General features: G+C 41.6%; 2 protein-coding genes and 1 pseudogene across 2 annotated transcripts; all 3 read right to left on the reverse strand.

The window, feature by feature from the left end:
* Nucleotides 1–10,972: 10,972 nt before the first annotated feature.
* Nucleotides 10,973–11,878, reverse strand: LOC146470767 (uncharacterized). The gene has a single exon (XM_085121622.1). It carries the CDS (start codon nt 11,876–11,878, stop codon nt 10,973–10,975), a length of 906 nt encoding a protein of 301 aa, XP_084977748.1.
* Nucleotides 11,879–12,045: 167 nt separating this feature from the next.
* LOC146470768 (uncharacterized) lies at nt 12,046–13,972 on the reverse strand. Its single transcript, XM_085121623.1, has 2 exons — nt 13,008–13,972; nt 12,046–12,916 (listed from the first exon to the last, which is right to left on the reverse strand). Exons 1-2 carry the CDS (start codon nt 13,970–13,972, stop codon nt 12,046–12,048), a joined length of 1,836 nt encoding a protein of 611 aa, XP_084977749.1.
* Nucleotides 13,973–16,582: 2,610 nt separating this feature from the next.
* On the reverse strand, nt 16,583–17,795 carry LOC146470769 (uncharacterized; annotated as a pseudogene).
* Nucleotides 17,796–19,526: the final 1,731 nt, after the last annotated feature.

Raw genomic sequence — 19,526 nt, forward strand, 5'->3', positions numbered from 1 at the left:
TCCACGCAAAGATTTGCTTTGGTTTTCTTACGACACAATTGAAAACCGCTTTATTTTCCGTAAATGATTTTTGATTAGCAATCAAGAAAAAATATTCCAGCTTATAACTTCTTCCCATATGCTGCAGTTCAATTTTAAACTGAGTTGGACATATTATGGGTTATCAAATACCACATGAAATCAACCTTCCTCAAGCAGTCATCAGGCGTTGTTTTAGAAAGCAACCAACAAAGTACTAAACAACCCTGTTTTCTAACATCTAAACAACTCTGTTTAGTAAAATATGAGATTGCAGTTTGTGCATGTTATTAATTTCTTGGCTGTTTGGCTTTTTCCATTTTTGTATGTCAAGTTTCTTGCAGGTACCTGTACACATCCCATCACTTCATTTTTTCTTCAAAGGATATTAGATAGGAACGAATGTATTTCAACAGGAGTGCCAATTTTGTTCAGATGATCGATTTACGAACAAACATTACTTTTAGCTTTTCTCACCCTACTTAGCTATCTTCATCCAGCCATGTTTAAACCACTTGGTTGGCGACCTTCATCAAGAACCGGTTCCGCTCAGCTGTAAATCTCCTCGCTGCCTCCAACCTGCAAAGAGGCAACTTTCAACCCTCCCCTTCTTGTTAGATAAACACATATTTCACACACATCCAAGCATGTGCAGAGTTTTGCAAGATCTTAAAGACGTTACAAACACAGCCTCTCAATTGCAGAGTTTTGTCAGATTCTTACACGTGAACACATCCACAGAGGGCAAGAAGTGTGGAGTTTTGCATACATACATACATACATACATACATATCCTTTATTTACACACGATGGGGTTTAAAGCTCAGAGCTTTTAGGGTCGTGTGAAAGTAACTGATTACGGTATAAAACAAGACCAACCAAGTGCAAGATCTTAAGAGGTTACAAACACATCCACACAAGTGCAGAGTTTTGCAGATCTTAAAGATGTCACAACACATCCACACAAGTGTAGAGTTTTGCAAGATCTCAAGACGTCACAAACACATCTAGACAAATGTACAGTTTTGCAAGATCTTAAAGATGTCAAAAACACATCCACACAAGTGCGGAGTTTTGCAAGATCTTAAAGACGTCACAAACACATCCGCAGAAATGCAGAGTTAAGCAAGATCTTAAAGACATCACAAACACATCCACATAAGGCAAGAAGTGTAGAGTTTTGCAAGATCTTAAGACGTCACAAACACATCCACACAAGTGCGGAGTTTTGCAAGATCTTGAAGACGTCATAAACACATCCACAGAAGGAAAGAAGTGAAGAGTTTTGCAAGATCTTAAGACGTCACAAACACATCCACACAAGTGCAGGGTTTGCAAGATCTTACAGACGTCACAAACACATCCACAGAAGACGAGAAGTGTAGAGTTTTGCAAGATCTTAAGACGTCACAACACATCCACAGAGGGCAAGAAGTCCAGAGTTTTACAAGATCTTAAGATGTCACAAACACATCCACGCAATGTTAATAGTGTAAATGTATGGCATATCTCACTTGGCAAATGATCCTTTAAAGCTGGCTTGGACTTGAAACCTTCTGCTCTGCTCTGCAAGAAGACCACAAGCGATGACCACAGAAATAAAATCTTCTTGGTGCAGAGTTGTTTCAAAGGGTTTTTTAAATTAATTTCTGAAAAAATTATGGCAAAATTTAAAACCATATTGTTGTATAAAAAAAATACAAGAATCAGGGTTTTCTTGAATGCACATACATGATGCCTAAAGTATAAGGAAAAATGACAATTCGTTGTCTGGTCTTTACCCCAAGAAATCAGAAGTTTTGGTCCCCCCCCCCCCCTTATACAGCATATTTTTTGGCTTCACTCCCCTTTTAAAACTATTTTTATTTTGCATGGACCCCGCTGAAAAACACAGAGCCCCCCCCCCCCCCCCCCTCACCTGGGTTATGTTCCAAATTCGCGACACATATTACTCGTGAAATACAATTAACAAATTTTTGGTGAATGATACAGTTTGGGGATCAGTAATACTCCTATTAATAAGGTTATAGCGAACATTATTTTCCTGAATCACAAGACTTTGAACAAAGGACACTAGAGCATGGCTGCCGCGGCAGTCGCATGTAGAAACAAAGCAAATCAGCGATCAGTATTGTTAACTTAGCTTCAGGTTTGGTGGTATGACGTTTTTACCTTAGAGCATAAAAATTCAATATTAAAGTGTGAATACCGGTTCTATAACATTTTAACAAATTATTGTTCCTCCTCAAGCTGCCACAATGGTTGTGTTTTAAGGCAATTTATTAGCTGAACATTTTTTCTCGCTGTTTGTTTACAGACCGACATTTACTAATTACACTAATTTAATTGACTGGCATGTGTTTTCATTCGGCAACTTAACCCAGAATTGAAGTTGCTACATTAAATGTTGACATTTACAACAGCATGTCTTTCATGTTGATCCTCGATATATTGATGAAAAGAACAAGGGGGAGTTTCTTTCAAATGATGCGCTCAATGTCTCAACAGATGAGAAGGATGTTAATCCAACGTAGAACAACATTCATTGCCATAAGCACTAGAAGGCGTAGGCATATCCAGGACCACAGTTTTTATTTTGAGATATTGTTGAAGTCATCTGCCATTTTCTGTTTTGCAAGGTGAACCATGAAGCAAATGGAAACTCGAAGCTAGGGTCTAGTAAATGATATTGATAAATTACTTGACTGGCAACTGCAACGAGATGTGATGTGATTGCCTGCAGTATTTATCAGGACAAGTGACACCGTCTCGCAAAGTAGTAAAACTTCGTGTGATTTCCGGTTTTAAAGATGAAGTACTCCCTTGTTTTTTCTCTTGAAAACAGCCAAACTAAGAACTAAATGTTTCCACGGTATACATGTATCCGGACTTTTCCGGCTATGTCAAACTAAAATTGTCCTAGTGAAAACACAACCACTATGGATCAAATTTAAAGCACTGTGACTGTTACTAAAACAATATATCGGCATAAAAGTTTCATGCAAGGTTTTTTCACTGGTGCGTAGAAAATAGCAAAAGAGGGGTTTTGTGGTACCCTTAGTATTTGGATGACATCACATGAAACGATCAGTATCTTTCACTGAAGCGCCTGTCAAGCAGCCTAAGAAAAAGCGTGCATGGTCATGGTCTATTAAATCCTGTTTCGTTTTCATTGCTGTTCTTTTCCGGCAGCTCACACAGCAGGGAATGACAGGGGGCTATGAGAGGAAAACTGCTTTTTAGGCGCTCAGAAGATTTCTTTCCCCACTCCCTTCATATTATTACCATAGACATGACAAAAGTGCTGTTTGGGGAGTAAAACAATTTATTTTTTCGGAACTTTCATCCAAAAACAAACTAAAATACTGTCCTCTGGGATATCGACACATTTTTCCTGAGTTCAGTGTCTATTTTTGGACCACTTTCAAGTCGTACAATTTAAATGCGTCTTGGATTAGCTGAAACTTCGTGGAAGTTACACAGATGGAGATGGCCACTTTGTGTGACCTGGCAGGTCTCCCAGAGTCTCTGTGACTCCATCTCGCATCTTCAAGGACCAAGCTTAAGAGAAACGAAAAAATAAAAAATATAAAATTGAATTTTACACTACAAGTGATATCGCATTAAAAAAACAATCAAACTCACATGGCCAAATGATACTAACCTAGTCGGCTCCTTGACAATATTTGTGTCCAAGTACTGGGCAAGTAGTCGAGCTATGTCTCTGTTCAAGACAGCTCTTATGCGTGTCTGGTCTTTGACCTCAATACATGAAGCATCTCGTGGGTTTTGGGGGTTGCGACATAATCTGTAACTGTTTCCGGAGATAAGGTCCATGACAGGCTTATAAAAACACATGCCAACAGCTCGTACACATTCTCCTGGTAAGGCGTCAGCTCTCTTGGTGATTTTCACTTGTAAACCTTGCTCAGTCATATTCGTGTCTTACGTCGCATGAGAGCAATAGACTGTAACTTGTCGTAGAATTGGCAGCACGTGAACGTCAAAAAGGCTGTAACTTTTTGTGGGATAATTGGCAGTACGTGAATGTCATTGACCAGGCCAATCAAATTTTCTTGCAATGCTTTGGGGTCCTTTGAGTTATGCAAGGCGTGCGATATCTGGCCTATGTTGTACTACGCCCTGCTTTTTATTGCTCATAGCTGTAAGCAGTAACGTTTCGGTTGAAGGCTTTAAACAAATTAAAACAACTATATCTTAGCTAGATAAAACGTTCATTTATATTCTCTATAGAGTTATAGTTGCGGGAAAGGAATGCAAAATAAAGAAATAAAAAAGTTTGCTGTTGAATATCACCGCCCCCTTTGCGTTTCCTTTCTCAAACCACAATTTGGTATCGCTCAATAAATGTTTTCTTTCCAAGTGCGCTTCTCTTGAATGTTGAAAACATTCTTTTCCAGTTTTATGTGAGGGAAAGAACATAACTTCCAAGCTTAACAAAAGCAATGAATTGAGAGTACTGCTAACCGGAAACAAGGATTAATCGTGGACGTGTTTTCTGTGTTTTCATGTGCCGGTTGTCTCACTTAACATTCCTGAAGGTGAATTGCGAAAGCTGACATTTGAGGCGTGTTTTTGGTTAATAGCGGTGGGTGGTAACGTTTCAGTTGAAGGCTTCAAACAAATTAACCACAAAAACGTATTTTTTAAAACAAGTCAATGAACTGCAAACTGTGACAAGCCAATTAAAATGTGTCAACCCTTAGAGTTGAGCAGTAACAATTTTCGCAGCAACCATCTCATACATGGACTCATATTTTGCTTCTTTTGTTTATCCCTTGCGTCTTGCAATTTCTCACACAGAAATCTTTGCTGTTGTTGAATGTTTTCGTCTCCTACCATGCCAGACTAAGCAATTTTGCACGGTCTTTGTGTCCCTAAATTTGAACATAAGCACGTATAAGATAAACATTGCACATTCATTTCCATTACCGTAGCCTGCAAGGGGGTTAAAAGCTGCACTTCATTGGTTAGCGGCATGGCTATGTTGACAACCGCTTTAATGAGTTGTGAAAACTGTGAACTGTTGAATGTTTTTGTCTCCTACGTGCCAGATTAAGCAATTTTGCACGGTCTTTGTGTCCCTAAATTTGAACGTAAGGAGGTATAAGATAAACGTTGCACATTCATTTGCATTACTGTAGCCCGCAAGGGAGTTCAAAGCTGCGTTTCATTGGTTAGCGGCATGGCCATTTTGACAACCGCTTTAATGAGGTGCGAAAACTGTGAATTTCTTTCGAGGCCGAAAACCCAAGGTATATTTTTGCGTAAATTACCTCTATTCAAATGAAATAAAAGGGTTTGTAGATTTATCGGATTTTAAAATTGGACAAAATCTTTGTCACATATTAGAGCATCAAATTGTGTGAGGCTTTTGCGAAAATCACAATATTTTTTTTCATGACGTCTGATTGCGGAACAGCAGCCAGGAAAATTCCTTTTGCCCAACTTTTAAAGGGATTTCCTGAGCAACCAATAGAAATATCGAAAAAGCCTCACACACTTGTTAGCCCATTATGTCCTGAGTGATATAGTCCAGTCAGTTTGGACAACCACAGTAATACCAAGGCTGGTTATTGAGCTTAGGAAACTCGGTCATTTTTGCATATAAAGGCTTCCGCGTGCCAATCAAAGCAAAAAATAGCAAAATATCTTGTTATTTTCGGATTCTACAGTTTATTAGCTTTACAATGATAGAGAATTAGCGCACAAAAAAGTGCTCTCCGGAAGGCACCCCTGAAGGAATGTAAGTCCGCCAGGCCAAATGAACAGAGGAACCCAGAAACATTTGCCAGACCACAACAGGTACCCTAATCCAAACTTTGGGCATTTTTAAGCCGCCCTTCGTTTGTACTATTATGAAAGTTAACCCTGCATTATGTGAATTGAACTTGCTTCAGTTATTTCATATTTAGGGAAAGAGTGTCCCGAGAAAGTGTTTTTTTGAGCTAAGGTCATCATATCCGGTCATCGGTGGGCAAATATATTTTCGCGCCTGACCTGCCCTACAAGAAAATGAGGCACGCAATAAAAATTCTGCTTTTGTTGCTTTGCATCGCAATACAGTTTCGGGTTTTGCATCTCCCCAGTTTGTTTCCAAACTGCAAAAATACACACGCCAAAGTGTTGCATCGTTTTTAACCCTAGTTACATTTTCCTTGCATTCAAGCCAAACTCATCTGACTCATGCTAACAAAAAGGAACATTTGTGCACTATTAAACTAATTATAACCTGATTAGGAAACAAAGAAAGTGGCTCACAGAATTCCACTCTTAACACTTCAAGACGCCAATTGCTTGGCAAATCATCAGGGGTGACACAGCAGCAAAACATCTACGCATGCACGAATTTTGGGCATTTCCGGTCGAGATCACGCTTTCCAGTTCCAGGTTATGTTTCGATCTGTTGGAGTCTTAAAACTTTCCTGCTGTGGATCAGTAACCACATGTTAAAAATGAAGTGGACCAATGATTAAGAAAACGTAAGCTCGCCATAATTTCTTACAATGGTTGATTCTGAAGTCGAGTGGTACTGATTATCTTTTCCAAACCGTTCAAAAATGTGATTCTATGCATGTTTGCCCGCCATTTCAGCCCAAGTTATGAATATTGGGTCAATATTTTGTCGGTTGGTGAATTGTGTTTAAACACCTAGCTCTACTATCGCAATTTGTCCGTTTGCCATCATATCAGATGTTCTTGGAAAGACTGCTGTTACAAATTCTCAATTATGTATTTTTTTATTAATTAGACCCAAGGAAGACACAAGGTCTATCTGTTTCAAATGTTATTATAAGCAACGACACAAAGCCTTTCACTCAGTCATCTTGTCTGGTAAATGCATGACTTCAAACTTTGAAAATTATGGTCACCAAAACATATAACCTGAAGCTAAAGTTTAAACATGCATGCAAGTATGGCTGAAAAAAGTTCTGGTTGCAAAATAAGTTAGTGAAAAGCGCCCGCTTCTGTTCGCGACGTCAAGTTTTGACCCAGAGCAGGCTACTTGACGTTTCATTTAAAATGATTTGTCCTTTTATTTTAATTTTGTCTCTCTCTCTCTCTCTCTCTCTCTCTCTCTCTCTCTCTCTCTCTCTCTCTCTCTCTCTCTCTCTCTCTCTCTCTCTCTCTCTCTCTCTCTCTCTCTCTCTCTCTCTCGCTCTCGCTCTCGCTCTCGCTCTCGCTCTCGCTCTCGCTCTCGCTCTCGCTCTCGCTCTCGCTCTCGCTCTCGCTCTCGCTCTCGCTCTCGCTCTCGCTCTCGCTCTCGCTCTCGCTCTCGCTCTCGCTCTCGCTCTCGCTCTCGCTCTCGCTCTCGCTCTCGCTCTCGCTCTCGCTCTCGCTCTCGCTCTCGCTCTCGCTCTCGCTCTCGCTCTCGCTCTCGCTCTCGCTCTCGCTCTCGCTCTCGCTCTCGCTCTCGCTCTCGCTCTCGCTCTCGCTCTCGCTCTCGCTCTCGCTCTCGCTCTCGCTCTCGCTCTCGCTCTCGCTCTCGCTCTCGCTCTCGCTCTCGCTCTCGCTCTCTCTCTCTCTCTCTCTCTCTCTCTCTCTCTCTCTCTCTCTCTCTCTCTCTCTCTTACTCTCTCTCTCTCAAAAAAAGGGGAAAATGCCACTGGAATGCTTGAATAATGGTCAATGCTTTTACTTTACCGAAATGATCGAAAAAATCCTAGCATAATTTGTGCAAAAACCGAATTTGCCCAAGGTAAAAAAAGATAACTAAGAAAAGACCGGATTGATACTGAAGCCTAAACTTCTGGCAGAATTTATCAAATCTCTGGATGCCCCATGTTGCTGAATAAATAATCCTTCTTCCTTATGCATTAAATGTGTCTACTGTCACCTGAAATAATAATAATAAATATTATTTGTAGCACCCTTTTTACGTACACTGTAAGTAAAATCTAAGAAAATAATTAAATTTGTTCTTGTTTATTTCATTTCGGGGTTTCATAGGATAGTAGTATATTCTGTACGTGGAAACCTCATGGTGAAAGAAGAATCAAATGTGTAATCTTATTATAGGTAGATTCTAGATTTGTCTGCTGTTATGGTTGATAAACATGATTATTCCAACTTGGGAGTGTTCCTCATATGCAAGGCAAGGGAAATAAATATACCTGAGACAAGTCATGTCAGCTTAAAAGAAACTTAATATAACATGTGATTTATTGTGTAAATCAAGATTACCAGAAATATGCTGTGATATGCAATAAAACAGCTGTTCTCTTTTCTTGTAATACACGATGCTCATCACTCATTTTTGGATCATCTCGCAAAATAATATTTTGATTATGATCTAAGAATCCAATTATAGTGTAGAATAAGATTAAAAAGACCAGGTGCATTTTTCTCTACAAACGTTTCCATCTCTGAGGGTGTGTACAGTGCAAGTGCGAGATTGCCTTCATGGTGTTGGTGCAATGCTCTCTGGAATCTCTCTACCAGGTAATCAAATGAATTTTTGGAAAAAAATGAGATAGGGATGCAGAACTTTTTATCTTTATAAGTAGAAACTAATGGTCACTACATACTCCATCAAGAAGTTTAAATAAACTCTCACAACTAGTACCATACGAAATATGTGGAGGATAATAATATTATCCAGATATTTAAATTGTGATCAGAATATGCATATTTATACTGGGGCTTAATTCCATTCCCTCTGGGGTTGGGGGTGCTTTTGTATAAGTTACAAAGGTGATTGTTGTCTCTTCTAGCAGATGAAAAAATATTACAATATATTACTTATTTTTATAGTGAAATATACATGTTGATGATCAGAGTAATCCTTCAGAAGGATGTTTAGTAGAACTGCTGTTACTGAAATATCTCTATTATGTTATTGAGATTCTTTTTTTTTTTTGCTCAAGTAGTTGTGTAGTTAAACTGACCTGATGAGTCTTTGAAAACTGTTTCAATCCTGTTCTACACACGTCTTTCTACTAAGACATCTCCATGACAATTGACTTTCACAACTCTGAAAGAAGTTTGTATTGTCCTCAAGGTGTCCTGATTTGGAACCAATATTCTACAAATCTCTTATTATTATTATTATTATTATTATTATTGTTATTATTATTGTCATTATCATCATTTTTATTATTATTGTTATTATTATTATTATTATTATTATTATTTCTTTTGCTAAATATATACAATAATTGGGGAAAATGCCTTTACTTTTAACAAATATACAAAAACTATTTTTATTAAGGTTTACTATTGGGTTGCAAACTTAGCAACGTTAATAATGATGAAGTAAAAGGCAAACTTAAAAATTATGGAACAAATAATATAAAGAGCAAGGCAGGGTATGTTTGATGAAGAGAGACCGTGTTGTTTAAAATATTGGAAAGGAAAAATATATTTCTCTGACTGTGAAATTAGCCTTGCTCTTTATATTATTTGTTCTACAATTTATTGCTCCTTTACTACAGGATCTGGTACTTTTTTTATCACGACGGTCCTTGCAAGCACATCTACTGCTGTTCACTTAAAAATTATGCACCACCCAGAACCGAAATTGGGCCTCTTTCGGCTTATATTCTGCATGCATGGTAAACTTTTCTTCTTGGTCGACATTCTCAGCACATTTGTTGCAGCACCTTGTTCCCGGACGATAAGGAACATTACCTGCCTTTCCAAAAGCGTCCAGCACGGCATAAAGTCAAGAAGGTATCCCGTTTTTGTGGAGAGCGTACGAGTAGTTTTTCTGAGTAACCGAATACCGGTTGTTTCCCTCCTAATTTCGTCCCAGTAAACCCGGCAAACTATTGAACCAACTGGAAGTTCAGCGGCCCTGGCTAACTGAGGTGTCAAGAAGAAATGTCGGCCTCTGCATTTTCGTTTACTTAACCTTTTCCCCACACTTCTCATCTTGCGAGGAACAACATTTAAACAACAGCACAACAACAACCACGGACTGAAAAACTATTCTTCTGTAGCGCGAGCGGGTCGCATCTTCGAACATTGTTTTCACCCTTGGTGCAAAGGTTTGAAAACAGCAAAATAAATTAACTCACCAGGAAAACAATTTTTATACTTAAGTTTGTTTCGTAACTCTTGAGTTTGGTTTTTAAACTTCGTGCGACGGGAGTTTTTTGTTGACGCAATAGGTTTTAATAGCTAACCGGAAATACGACACTGACTGGAAGTTCAGTGGTTCGTACATGTGCAGTGCGTTTTACCGCTGTGTCATCAGAGGCACGCAAGGGAGCGGTGGAATATCTTTCAGAAGAAGTCTAAAATCAGAGGAAACCACAGCTTATAAGTTCAGATAATAAAATACCATTTTCTTAAAGTTTGTGCCAAATTACCATTATTGTAAAAAAATCTGAACACAATGAACTGCTCTTGTCCTGTTCCGGGGTCGAGTCCTTGTGTTGTCGAAGTATCGGCCCTGGTTAGGTAGTGTCCAACCACACACTTTGGTACGATTTCACTGTTTATTTAAACTTGATTATTCGTCTTGAAAGCATGCGGTGAGAACTGAAATTGCAGTACTATGTGTTACGACTAAATTAAATGGAAAACTATGACTAAACGAAAAGAATATTGAATGTGAAAGTTAAGGCCAAACTTACGTTATACTTCCTGGCTCCGTAGAAACGAAAACTATAAAAATATCTCCAAAAAAGTGTCTCCAGTAGTGAGCTAAATATCTCCGAAATCTCCCGAGCTTGTACTAAAATTCCTCGCGCTCTAATTACATGTTTGGCTAAGAAACTGAATCACTAACTAGAAAAGATTAACTTGTCACAAGACGACAATAAATTGAAAGTAACGCAATGCTAAGGATTAAAAATCCTTGCTCCAATCAATGTTCTAATCAAAGTTCCAAATCAATGTCAATATAAGGTAAGTTCTAGGCTCTCCGATCAAGTCTCCTCCTGTTTTAGTAGAAGAACAGAACTGCATATGGGACGGTCATAGGTCTTCATGCTTCCTCCTTTCCATGACGCCACTTTGGCTCTCCGTACTTTTCCGTCCGCACTCCGTGTGGCCTCCACGATCTTCCCCAGTCGTTTCGATGGGCGTCTTCGTCCTTTACGAGTACCACGTCTCCTACAGAGAGGTTGCGCTCCCGGCTCTCCCATTTCGGCCTGTTCTGTAAATTCTGCAGGTATTCTTTTCTCCATCGGACCCAAAATTGGTCGGCCAGGTATTGGGCCTTTCTCCACCAATTTCGGGCGTAGAGGTCCTGTTGCACGAAGTGACCAGGGGCGGGGGCCAGGGGGCAAGTCTTCATAGTAAGCACCATAGCAGGAGTTACGGGTTGTGGCTCGTCGACGTCCGAAGGTATTACTGCAATGGGGCGGCTGTTAACGATTCCACTAACTTCTGCCATGAGGGTCACCAGTAGTTCGTGGGTAGGCTGAGCGTGTCCGATCCCCAACAGCATCGCATCCAATACGCGTCGGACCGCACCAATTTGGCGTTCCCACACGCCCCCGAAGTGTGACGCGTGCGGTGGATTGAATATCCATTCACAACCTTGTTCTGCGGTAAACTTGTGGATCTGTGTTTGGTCCATCTCCGAGAGCGCGTCGTCCAACTGTGATTTTCCTCCCACAAAGCTAGTACCCTGGTCGCACCTGAGTTTCGCCACCGGGCCGCGGATGGTAAGGAATCGGCGAAGTGCGCAGATGAATGAATTGGCATCCAACATCTCGATCTGGATGGCGCGGCTACTCAGACAGGTAAAGATGAGTCCCCAGCGCTTGGAGTTCACTGTGCCACCTCTGAGTCTTCTTGTGGTGATCTCCCAAGGACCTAAGACGTCGAACCCGACATTCGTGAAGGGAGGGCTTGTCTCCATTCGGTCTGATGGCAGATTAGCCATTTGTTGCATTTAAGTTGCTCCTCTCAACTTCTTGCAGGTCACGCGGGCTTCAATAAGACTTGCTATGATTCGATGTCCTCGAATGACCCAGAGTCCAGCTTCACGGACGGCCCCACGTGTCATTTGTCTGCCTTGGTGATAGACGTTTTCGTGGAAGTGGCAGATCATCAGCTGCGATACGTGGTGTCTATGTATCTCCACTGACTTGGTTCCGTAGCGTTACGAATCGTTTGGACGCGGTTTGCGACATACACATAGAATCTTCTGCTTTCGTTTTGAATGTAGCCAAGCACGACCTTCGAGTCGGAGTAGTAAATCTCTTCGTTGGTTTCGACATCGAGCTCTTTGCGTACCATTCTCACAGCCTGGGTAGCTAGTACTGCACTGCACAACTCTAATCTTGGGATGCTTGTTGAGTGGGTCGGTGCGATCTTGGATCGTCCGAACAGAAGCGAAACGCTTATGTCTCCTTCGGTGTTGATTTCAGGCAGGTATACGGCAGTTCCAATGGCTTCCTTGCTTGCATCGGCGAATGCATGGATCTCCCTTGGTTTAATGGATCCGAATCCAATGGGGTGATAGCACCGCGGAATGGACACATTCTCGAGGTGGGGGAGTGCGCGTCTCCAACGGTCCCAGCGGTGGCTCATGTTCTCCGGGAGTGGATCGTACCAGCCGAGAGCGCTTTTGTCTTTCGTCTTCTTTCCCATGATGACGAGCTCTTGCAGAATCAGGTTTCCCTCCAAAATGACAGGTGACGCTAACCCCAATGGATCATAAACAGAGTTCACGATAGACAGCACTCCTCTCCGAGTAAAGGGCTTCTCTGGTAGCGAGACACGGAAGATGAAGCAATCCTTCTCGATGTCCCAGTGGACGCCAAGGGAACGTTGGATCGGCAATACACTACAGCGCAGATACAGGTCACTAATACTCTTGGCACCATCTTCAGCTGGAAACGCTTCCATGACAGTGACTTCGTTCGAAACAACTTTGTCTAGCCTGATGTTTGCGGTAGCCAGCATTGCTTGTGCGTTTCTGAGTAAATTGACAGATCCGTTTGTGGTAAGACAAGCCATCATCAACGTAGAAGTTTCTGTGCACGAATTGGCTTGTTTCTTTCCCGAACTTCTCCTCGCCGTCGTCTGCCATGTGCGTTAGTCCAAAGGTAGCTATGGCGGGACTGGGGGCGTTGCCGAAAAGGTGTACGGTCATTCTGTACTCCACAATCTCCTTCGAGAGATCGTTGTCTTCAAACCAGAGAAATCGAAGGAAGTTCTGGTGTTCTACGTTCACATGAAAGGTGTGAAACATCTTTTCGATGTCACACATCACGACAATGTTCTCCTTGCCGTAACGAATCTGAACTCCGACCAGGCTGTTCATCAGATCTGAACGCGGAAGAAGTTCTTTGTTGATAGAGACCCCTTGAAACTCCGCTGACGAGTCGAATACAACGCGTATTTGGTCTGGCTTTTTTGGATGATAGACGCCGAAATGCGGTAGGTACCACATGCGGCCGTCGTTAGATCCTCCTTGTTTCCTTTGGTCTGGCGCGGCAAGTCTGTTGCATGCGCTTGTCTCTGGCAGGCTAGTTTGTACTTCATCTAACTCCTCTGGCCGAACGTGAACTGCGTGTCCGCGCTCAATAATCTTACCCATAAAGGTGAAGTATTCTTCCTTCATCTTCGGTTTCTTCTTAAAGGTGTTCAGAAGGCCTCTAAGACGGTTAACTGCCAAGGAACGGTTGTTAGGCATCACAGTGTTTGGGGAATGAAAGGGAAGTGGCATTTCCCAGTTTCCGCGCTTGTTTTTGTGGATTCCCATCTCCATAATCTCCAGGAAGCGCTTGTCTTCTTGTGACATGCTCACCATGTTGTTGTCCGGCGTACTCTGGAAGAGCTCAGCTCCAATTTCTCCTTTCTCCGAATATCTCTCCTTATTGAAGTGGTTTGGGCAGGGTGTGACTTCATGTTGCACGGGAGCACGATGAGCTTGACTGCTCCAGGGTGAGTCCAGATGTTTGTCTGAATACTTAAGGACTGTGCGATGTGCGGAGATGTGAACAGGACCGCCGACTCGATCTAAGCACATTTGACCAGATACTGTCCAGCCTAAGTCAAGTTGCTGTGGCCACGGGGCTCCTTTAGGGCCATTCTTGCTCTCTGATCTTCAATAACTCAGGCGCATCTCTGCCGATGATGATTTCAATCTTTGCTTCGGGATCATAAGCCGGGATCTCCTCTGCAATCTCTTTAAGATGGGGAAACTGTCTAGCCATCTCTGCTGTCACGATCTCTCGCTTGTCTTGAGGGATGTCAGCACACTCGACAAGTTGGGGTAGCTTGAAAGTTCTGCCAGCCATAGAACGTATCACAATACTGGACATTCGCCGCCCTGACTTTTCTTCTCTCTGCCCACTGCACGTTGACAGGGAGTACTTCAGGTCCGGTCCAGTCGCACCTAACTTGTTCGCTAGGTTTGGGCTAATCAATGAAGCGTTGCTCTGGTCGTCCAGAATTGCGTAAATACGACAGGATTCTTTTGCTCCATTTTCTTTGAGAACATCTACAAGTACGATCTTGCTGCACGAAACTCCTCCACTGCTTGGATTGTTACAGACCGAGGTGCAGGCTGTCTGGAGCTCCTCCCCGTTTTCCCTTCTTGCGGGTTCGGGCTTCTCTTTGTGGAGTATTGTGGGAAGACGGTGATCCCCACACTTAGCGCATTTGATGACAGCAGAACATTCGCCAGATCTGTGCCCTTGTGACAGACAGGGGAAGCATAGTCCTACTCTTAGAATACACTCGTTTTTCGCTTCGAGGGGTTCATTTTCAAAGGCTATGCATTCGGCTAGAAAGTGTCCTTTTCGCTGATGGAAGTGACAATACGGGATGTTTCTGTTTTCGGGGCTGGCTGTGTTTGTTTTGAGTACTCTCCTTGGCTCCATGTCTTCTCCTGGTGAGTAAGCGGGGCGTGGCCTGTGCTCACGAGTCTTCTGCTTATGACTGCTCGATTGTGTGCCTGCCAAAACGTTCGGGTGATTCCTCAGTCGGGCTTGTTCTTTGACCATAGCGGCAAAGTCTTTGAATCCGGGATACGCGTTGTGATGCTTGTCCCCGTAATTCACTACACGCTTCTCCCATTTCGAGCGGAGAGAATTGGGTAAGTTCTCCATGATAGGGCCAATTGCGGTGAGGTAGTTCAGGCACCCGAGACCTGGCAGGAAGTCGAGCTGACTATCTACGTCGGCACATGTCCGCGAATGCTTGAAGCTTGTCGCCGTCTCCTTCTCCAAATCGGGCTGCTTTCCGTAATCGCTCTAGGAGAACGTTAGTGATGGCGGCGGTGTTCCCAAAGCGTCTCTCCAACTCTGTCCACACGTCTCGTAATGCGTCGACTGGATCCCTGTATTGTCTCTGTCGATAGTTGTTTACGACTTTCTGAGCATCTCCTTTTGTGTAGCTTCTCAGATAGTTATACTCCTGCTCTAGGGACACGTCTGCATCCTTTATCATAGCTCGGAAAGTGCTTTTCCAGGGATGGAAGAGCGTTACATCTCCCGCGAATATCTCCGGATGGCACTTCGGAAGATTCTGCCGGGCTAAACTTGCTGCCAGCTTTTGATTGACTGTCGCAAGTTCCTCCATAGGGGTAGGTGTGAAGGGGTTTGTTGTACAAGGGCCATAGAAGGGTGTGTTACTCACGTGACCATTTCTTGAGGAGAAGTTGTCGTAGCTGATGTCCTCTGTGTCGGTTAGATTTGTTCCTCCATCTGTATGTGGTTGTTTGCGGTTAACATAGCCATGTGGCATTCGAATTTGGCTCTAGTGCTTTGACGTTTTCACTCTTCCTCTGCCTCCATTTCCAACCTCGCGTTCTTTCTCCGCAAGTGAACAATCAAATTCCGCTTCTTGCCTCGCTGCTGCAGCTTCAGCTAAGGCTTTTCTCCGCGCGACGCTTTTTTTTTTATTTTTTATTTTTTTATTGAATAAATTTATTGACATAGACCACTTTAAATACAACAGTACTTGCGGACTTACAATACACAATCCTACAATATAACGCCACCAACTTAATAACTAATGGAAAACTCATAGACGTACAGCTTTACTATACAACAATAGCTACAATACAACACTTCTAACTTAGATATTAATCGAAAAATGGAAAAAAAAAACTTATTGACTACAATTTTAACATTCATGATGTAATATAATATACAGTATCCGGTAGTCAGCAAATTATGTCTAACTAACTCTAGCTACCATAAATAAAGTTCCATTTATCATAGAATTCTTTGAGCGTGTTATTCTTGATACTAATGTATTTTTCTTTTTGTAATTTGATATTTACTTTTGCTAGAAAGTTGGTTTTGTTGGGAAGAACTCCATTCCTTCTGCAATCCCACAGGAACAATTTGCCGATGATTATCAAATAATTTAGCAGGGGGCATTTTGAGGAGATGACTCCAAGAAGAACATCTTGTGAATTGAGACTTATTTGTTGATTTGTTACCTGGAGAAAAAATAATTCAAAGGCTTCCCAAAACTGAGCTTCTATCTCTTTTTTAGAATGTGTCTCTTGCAAAAAGACAAGGGTAGACTTTTTCCTTCGACACCATAAAAACATTGTTCTTCTTTTTTGGAAGTTATTTATGCCCCTCACATTCAATGAAATCAATTTGAATATATCAGCGATCATTTAAGTAAGTTTTATGGAAATCCAGATAGTTGTGAGATTGGAGAAGGAATTTAACGAATAAAATTGATTGGAGTTGATAAATAAGTTCTAAGCTGACATATGTAAAGAGACTACCGGTAAATAAAAAATCAGACAAAAAACAAAGCCTACTGTCAGGAAATGAGAAACGTTTGATGGAATATAAACAATAATGTATCATATATACATAAACAAAAAAAGGAACGAGAATAAATAAAACACATTTAGTTAATTTACCTACAATTTGATAAGCCATTACACTTAACAATAAACTAGTGGCAGGGAAAGAGCAGACGCCTTATACTAACAATGTATGTTTGTAATGATTATAAATTATCTAAGTCTACCTCAGAGAAGATTCTAATAGGTCTGCCATCGGGGGAAGTTTTAACAAACATCTTACCATCCATTGTCCAAACACTAAGCAACATACCATCTCTTCTGCGCCTGTTGGCTTCTTCTAATAATCGTCGTCTATAAGTTGTCAGGTTCTCATTGATAAAAATACCGCGTTGTGTTGTGGTTGGATATCCAGGGAAGAGATCTTTGATTTTAACGTTCTTCAACTGTGTACGCTTCTTGTAAAGGCTTGACTTGGTTTTGTGGCTAACAAATTTCGCGATAAGACCTTTTCCTCGTCTTAATTTGTGGCAAATCTCGATGTCCTCCGGCTCCGCCGTAATGTTAAGAGCTTCGGCTACTTTAATTACAACGTCCTCCGTACTAGAATAGGCGTCTTCCGGAATTCCTTGTATTTCAATGGAGTTTTTACGTGTGTATTGTTTGAGGTTGTCGAAGTTATCCCATAGTTGCACAATATCTTCCGTTTGATTACGAAGTTTTTCTTTCGTTGCTTTTAGCTGTTCGTTAGTTGAATCCAGGGACGCTTTTAACGCCTTAACGTCTTTTGTAACGATTCCTTGAGCTCTTTCAGTTCGCGGTTGTTGAAATTCATACAGTCCTTTAATTCTTCCAGTTCCCTTCTCAATGCTTTGTTGTCACTCAGAAGTGATGAAACAGAGCAGTTGATTGATCGATTGATTGCTAATAGTAAGCTTTTGATTTCTAACAGACTAGGCTCCTCCTCGCTGTCGGCCAGTGATTCGGAGGCCATGTTTACTTTCTTCAAAGCTCGAGGCAAAGTTTCTTCTTCAATGGAACCTCTCTCGCCACGCTTGTTTTTCTGAGCGCGCATTTAGTTAAAAGGACATTTGTAACTAAGATGTTAATTTGTATTTACTGAGAGTTATTGGGCGTCGCTGCCATACTTCAACTACGCGGACGGCAAAGAGACGCGTTCACGCGGCATGACGTCCCTGCGCGAGTCCTCCGCGCGACGCTTGATGAAGACGAAATGCGAGACGATCGCAAAGAAGTCGCCCGCGAGCGAGAACGTCACTCCGATATTTGCGAGACCGAATCCAATCTCTCGCCCAGAAGCGGCTCCATAAGGTTGCTTGGTTCGTTCCCATGAGGTGGCGGTTAAAAATGTTTTGCCATTTCGCCATTATTACGAAGTAAGTTACGATCCAAGTTTTGGGGGGCGGTGCGCCATGCGGTGTTACGTAACAATTGTGTTTATCCTTCGAATCTCCAAAGTCTCCAAATCTCCAGCGTTTTATAGTAGAACTTCTCACTGTCGCGTTCCGGGGTCGAGTCCTTGTGTTGTCGAAGTATCAACCCTGGTTAGGTAGTGTCCAACCACACACTTTGGTACGATTTCATTGTTTATTTAAACTTGATTATTCGTCTTGAAAGCATGCGGTGAGAACTGAAATTACAGTACTATGTGTAACGACTAAATTAAATGGAAAACTAGGACTAAACGAAAAGAATATTGAACGTGAAAGTTAAGGCCAAACTTACGTTATACTTCCTGGCTCCGTAGAAACGAAAACTATAAAAATATCTCCAAAAAAGTGTCTCCAGTAGTGAGCTAAATATCTCCGAAATCTCCCGAGCTTGTACAAAATTCCTCGCGCTCTAATTACATGTTTGGCTAAGAAACTGAATCACTAACTAGAAAAGATTAACTTGTCACAAGACAACAATAAATTGAAAGTAACGCAATGCTAAGTAAGGTCCATCACAGCTCTATTTCTAATAAATATCCTTTCCATGTAGGCCAAAAATGATATAGCGAAAAACAAAACAACGACAATCCGAGAATTTTGCTTGAATGTCCTGGTCTGTCGCTCTGTCCATGTATGTTAAGCACACACTCATGCCCTGTTCGCGATACGATGAGAATACTTGTGCATGGTATTTCTAAATTTAAATACTTATGAACTAAGTATAAGCTTACTAGCTGTACTAGTAAACCATCTAAAGTAGACTTCGCGCATATGCATCTCTCAAAGACGATACTATTCCTGATACTATTGGAATGACATACAACAGCACACAAGACTGACATACCCCAGTAAACGGTCTTTAGCTGCGTACAGGTAGCGTCACATGAAACGATTCTGGCGATTGCTAAAACAAAAATGTTAACATCTAAATAAATAAATCAAGGATTTTCTAAATGTGTTAAATAGCAAAGAAGATCTGGTTGTCCAACCTCTAAGCACACAAAGAAGATAATGCACAATTACATAGAATTAACTGTTATCTAACTTGGTCAGAACAATAACGGCATACTCAGAATAGTAGAGCAGAAACTACACATTTACGCGAGAAGAGAAAGCACAGGAAACTGACCTTGTTGAAATAAAATCAATTGAGTTATCAAGAAACTATATTTCCCCACTCTCTAGAACGATGTAGCCAAAAGTGTTTGCTGTGATTTGACCGCACGGGCAATAGCAGTGTTTTTGACCGCTCGACTGTCACACAGGGGTCAATAAATGTTGTGTAATATGATGCAGCGCATGCCTAGATAGACGAATTTTAAGTGACCATAAAGGTCCCACACTGAGTCTAT

This window comes from Pavona decussata, unplaced genomic scaffold (genome assembly GCF_977016875.1).
Source record: "Pavona decussata unplaced genomic scaffold, jaPavDecu1.1 SCAFFOLD_111, whole genome shotgun sequence".
NCBI classification, from domain to species: Eukaryota; Metazoa; Cnidaria; class Anthozoa; order Scleractinia; family Agariciidae; genus Pavona; species Pavona decussata.

Bases quoted from the DNA above. Each gene is read 5' to 3' on its own strand.
- LOC146470767 (XM_085121622.1), bottom strand. From the start codon at position 11,878: ATGGCTAATCTGCCATCAGACCGAATGGAGACAAGCCCTCCCTTCACG.
- LOC146470768 (XM_085121623.1), bottom strand. From the start codon at position 13,972: ATGTGCTTAGATCGAGTCGGCGGTCCTGTTCACATCTCCGCACATCGC. The intron at 12,917-13,007 runs GTTCGGGAAAGA...CAATTTACTCAG, and splicing joins GCAGACGACGGCGAGGAGAA to AAACGCACAAGCAATGCTGG.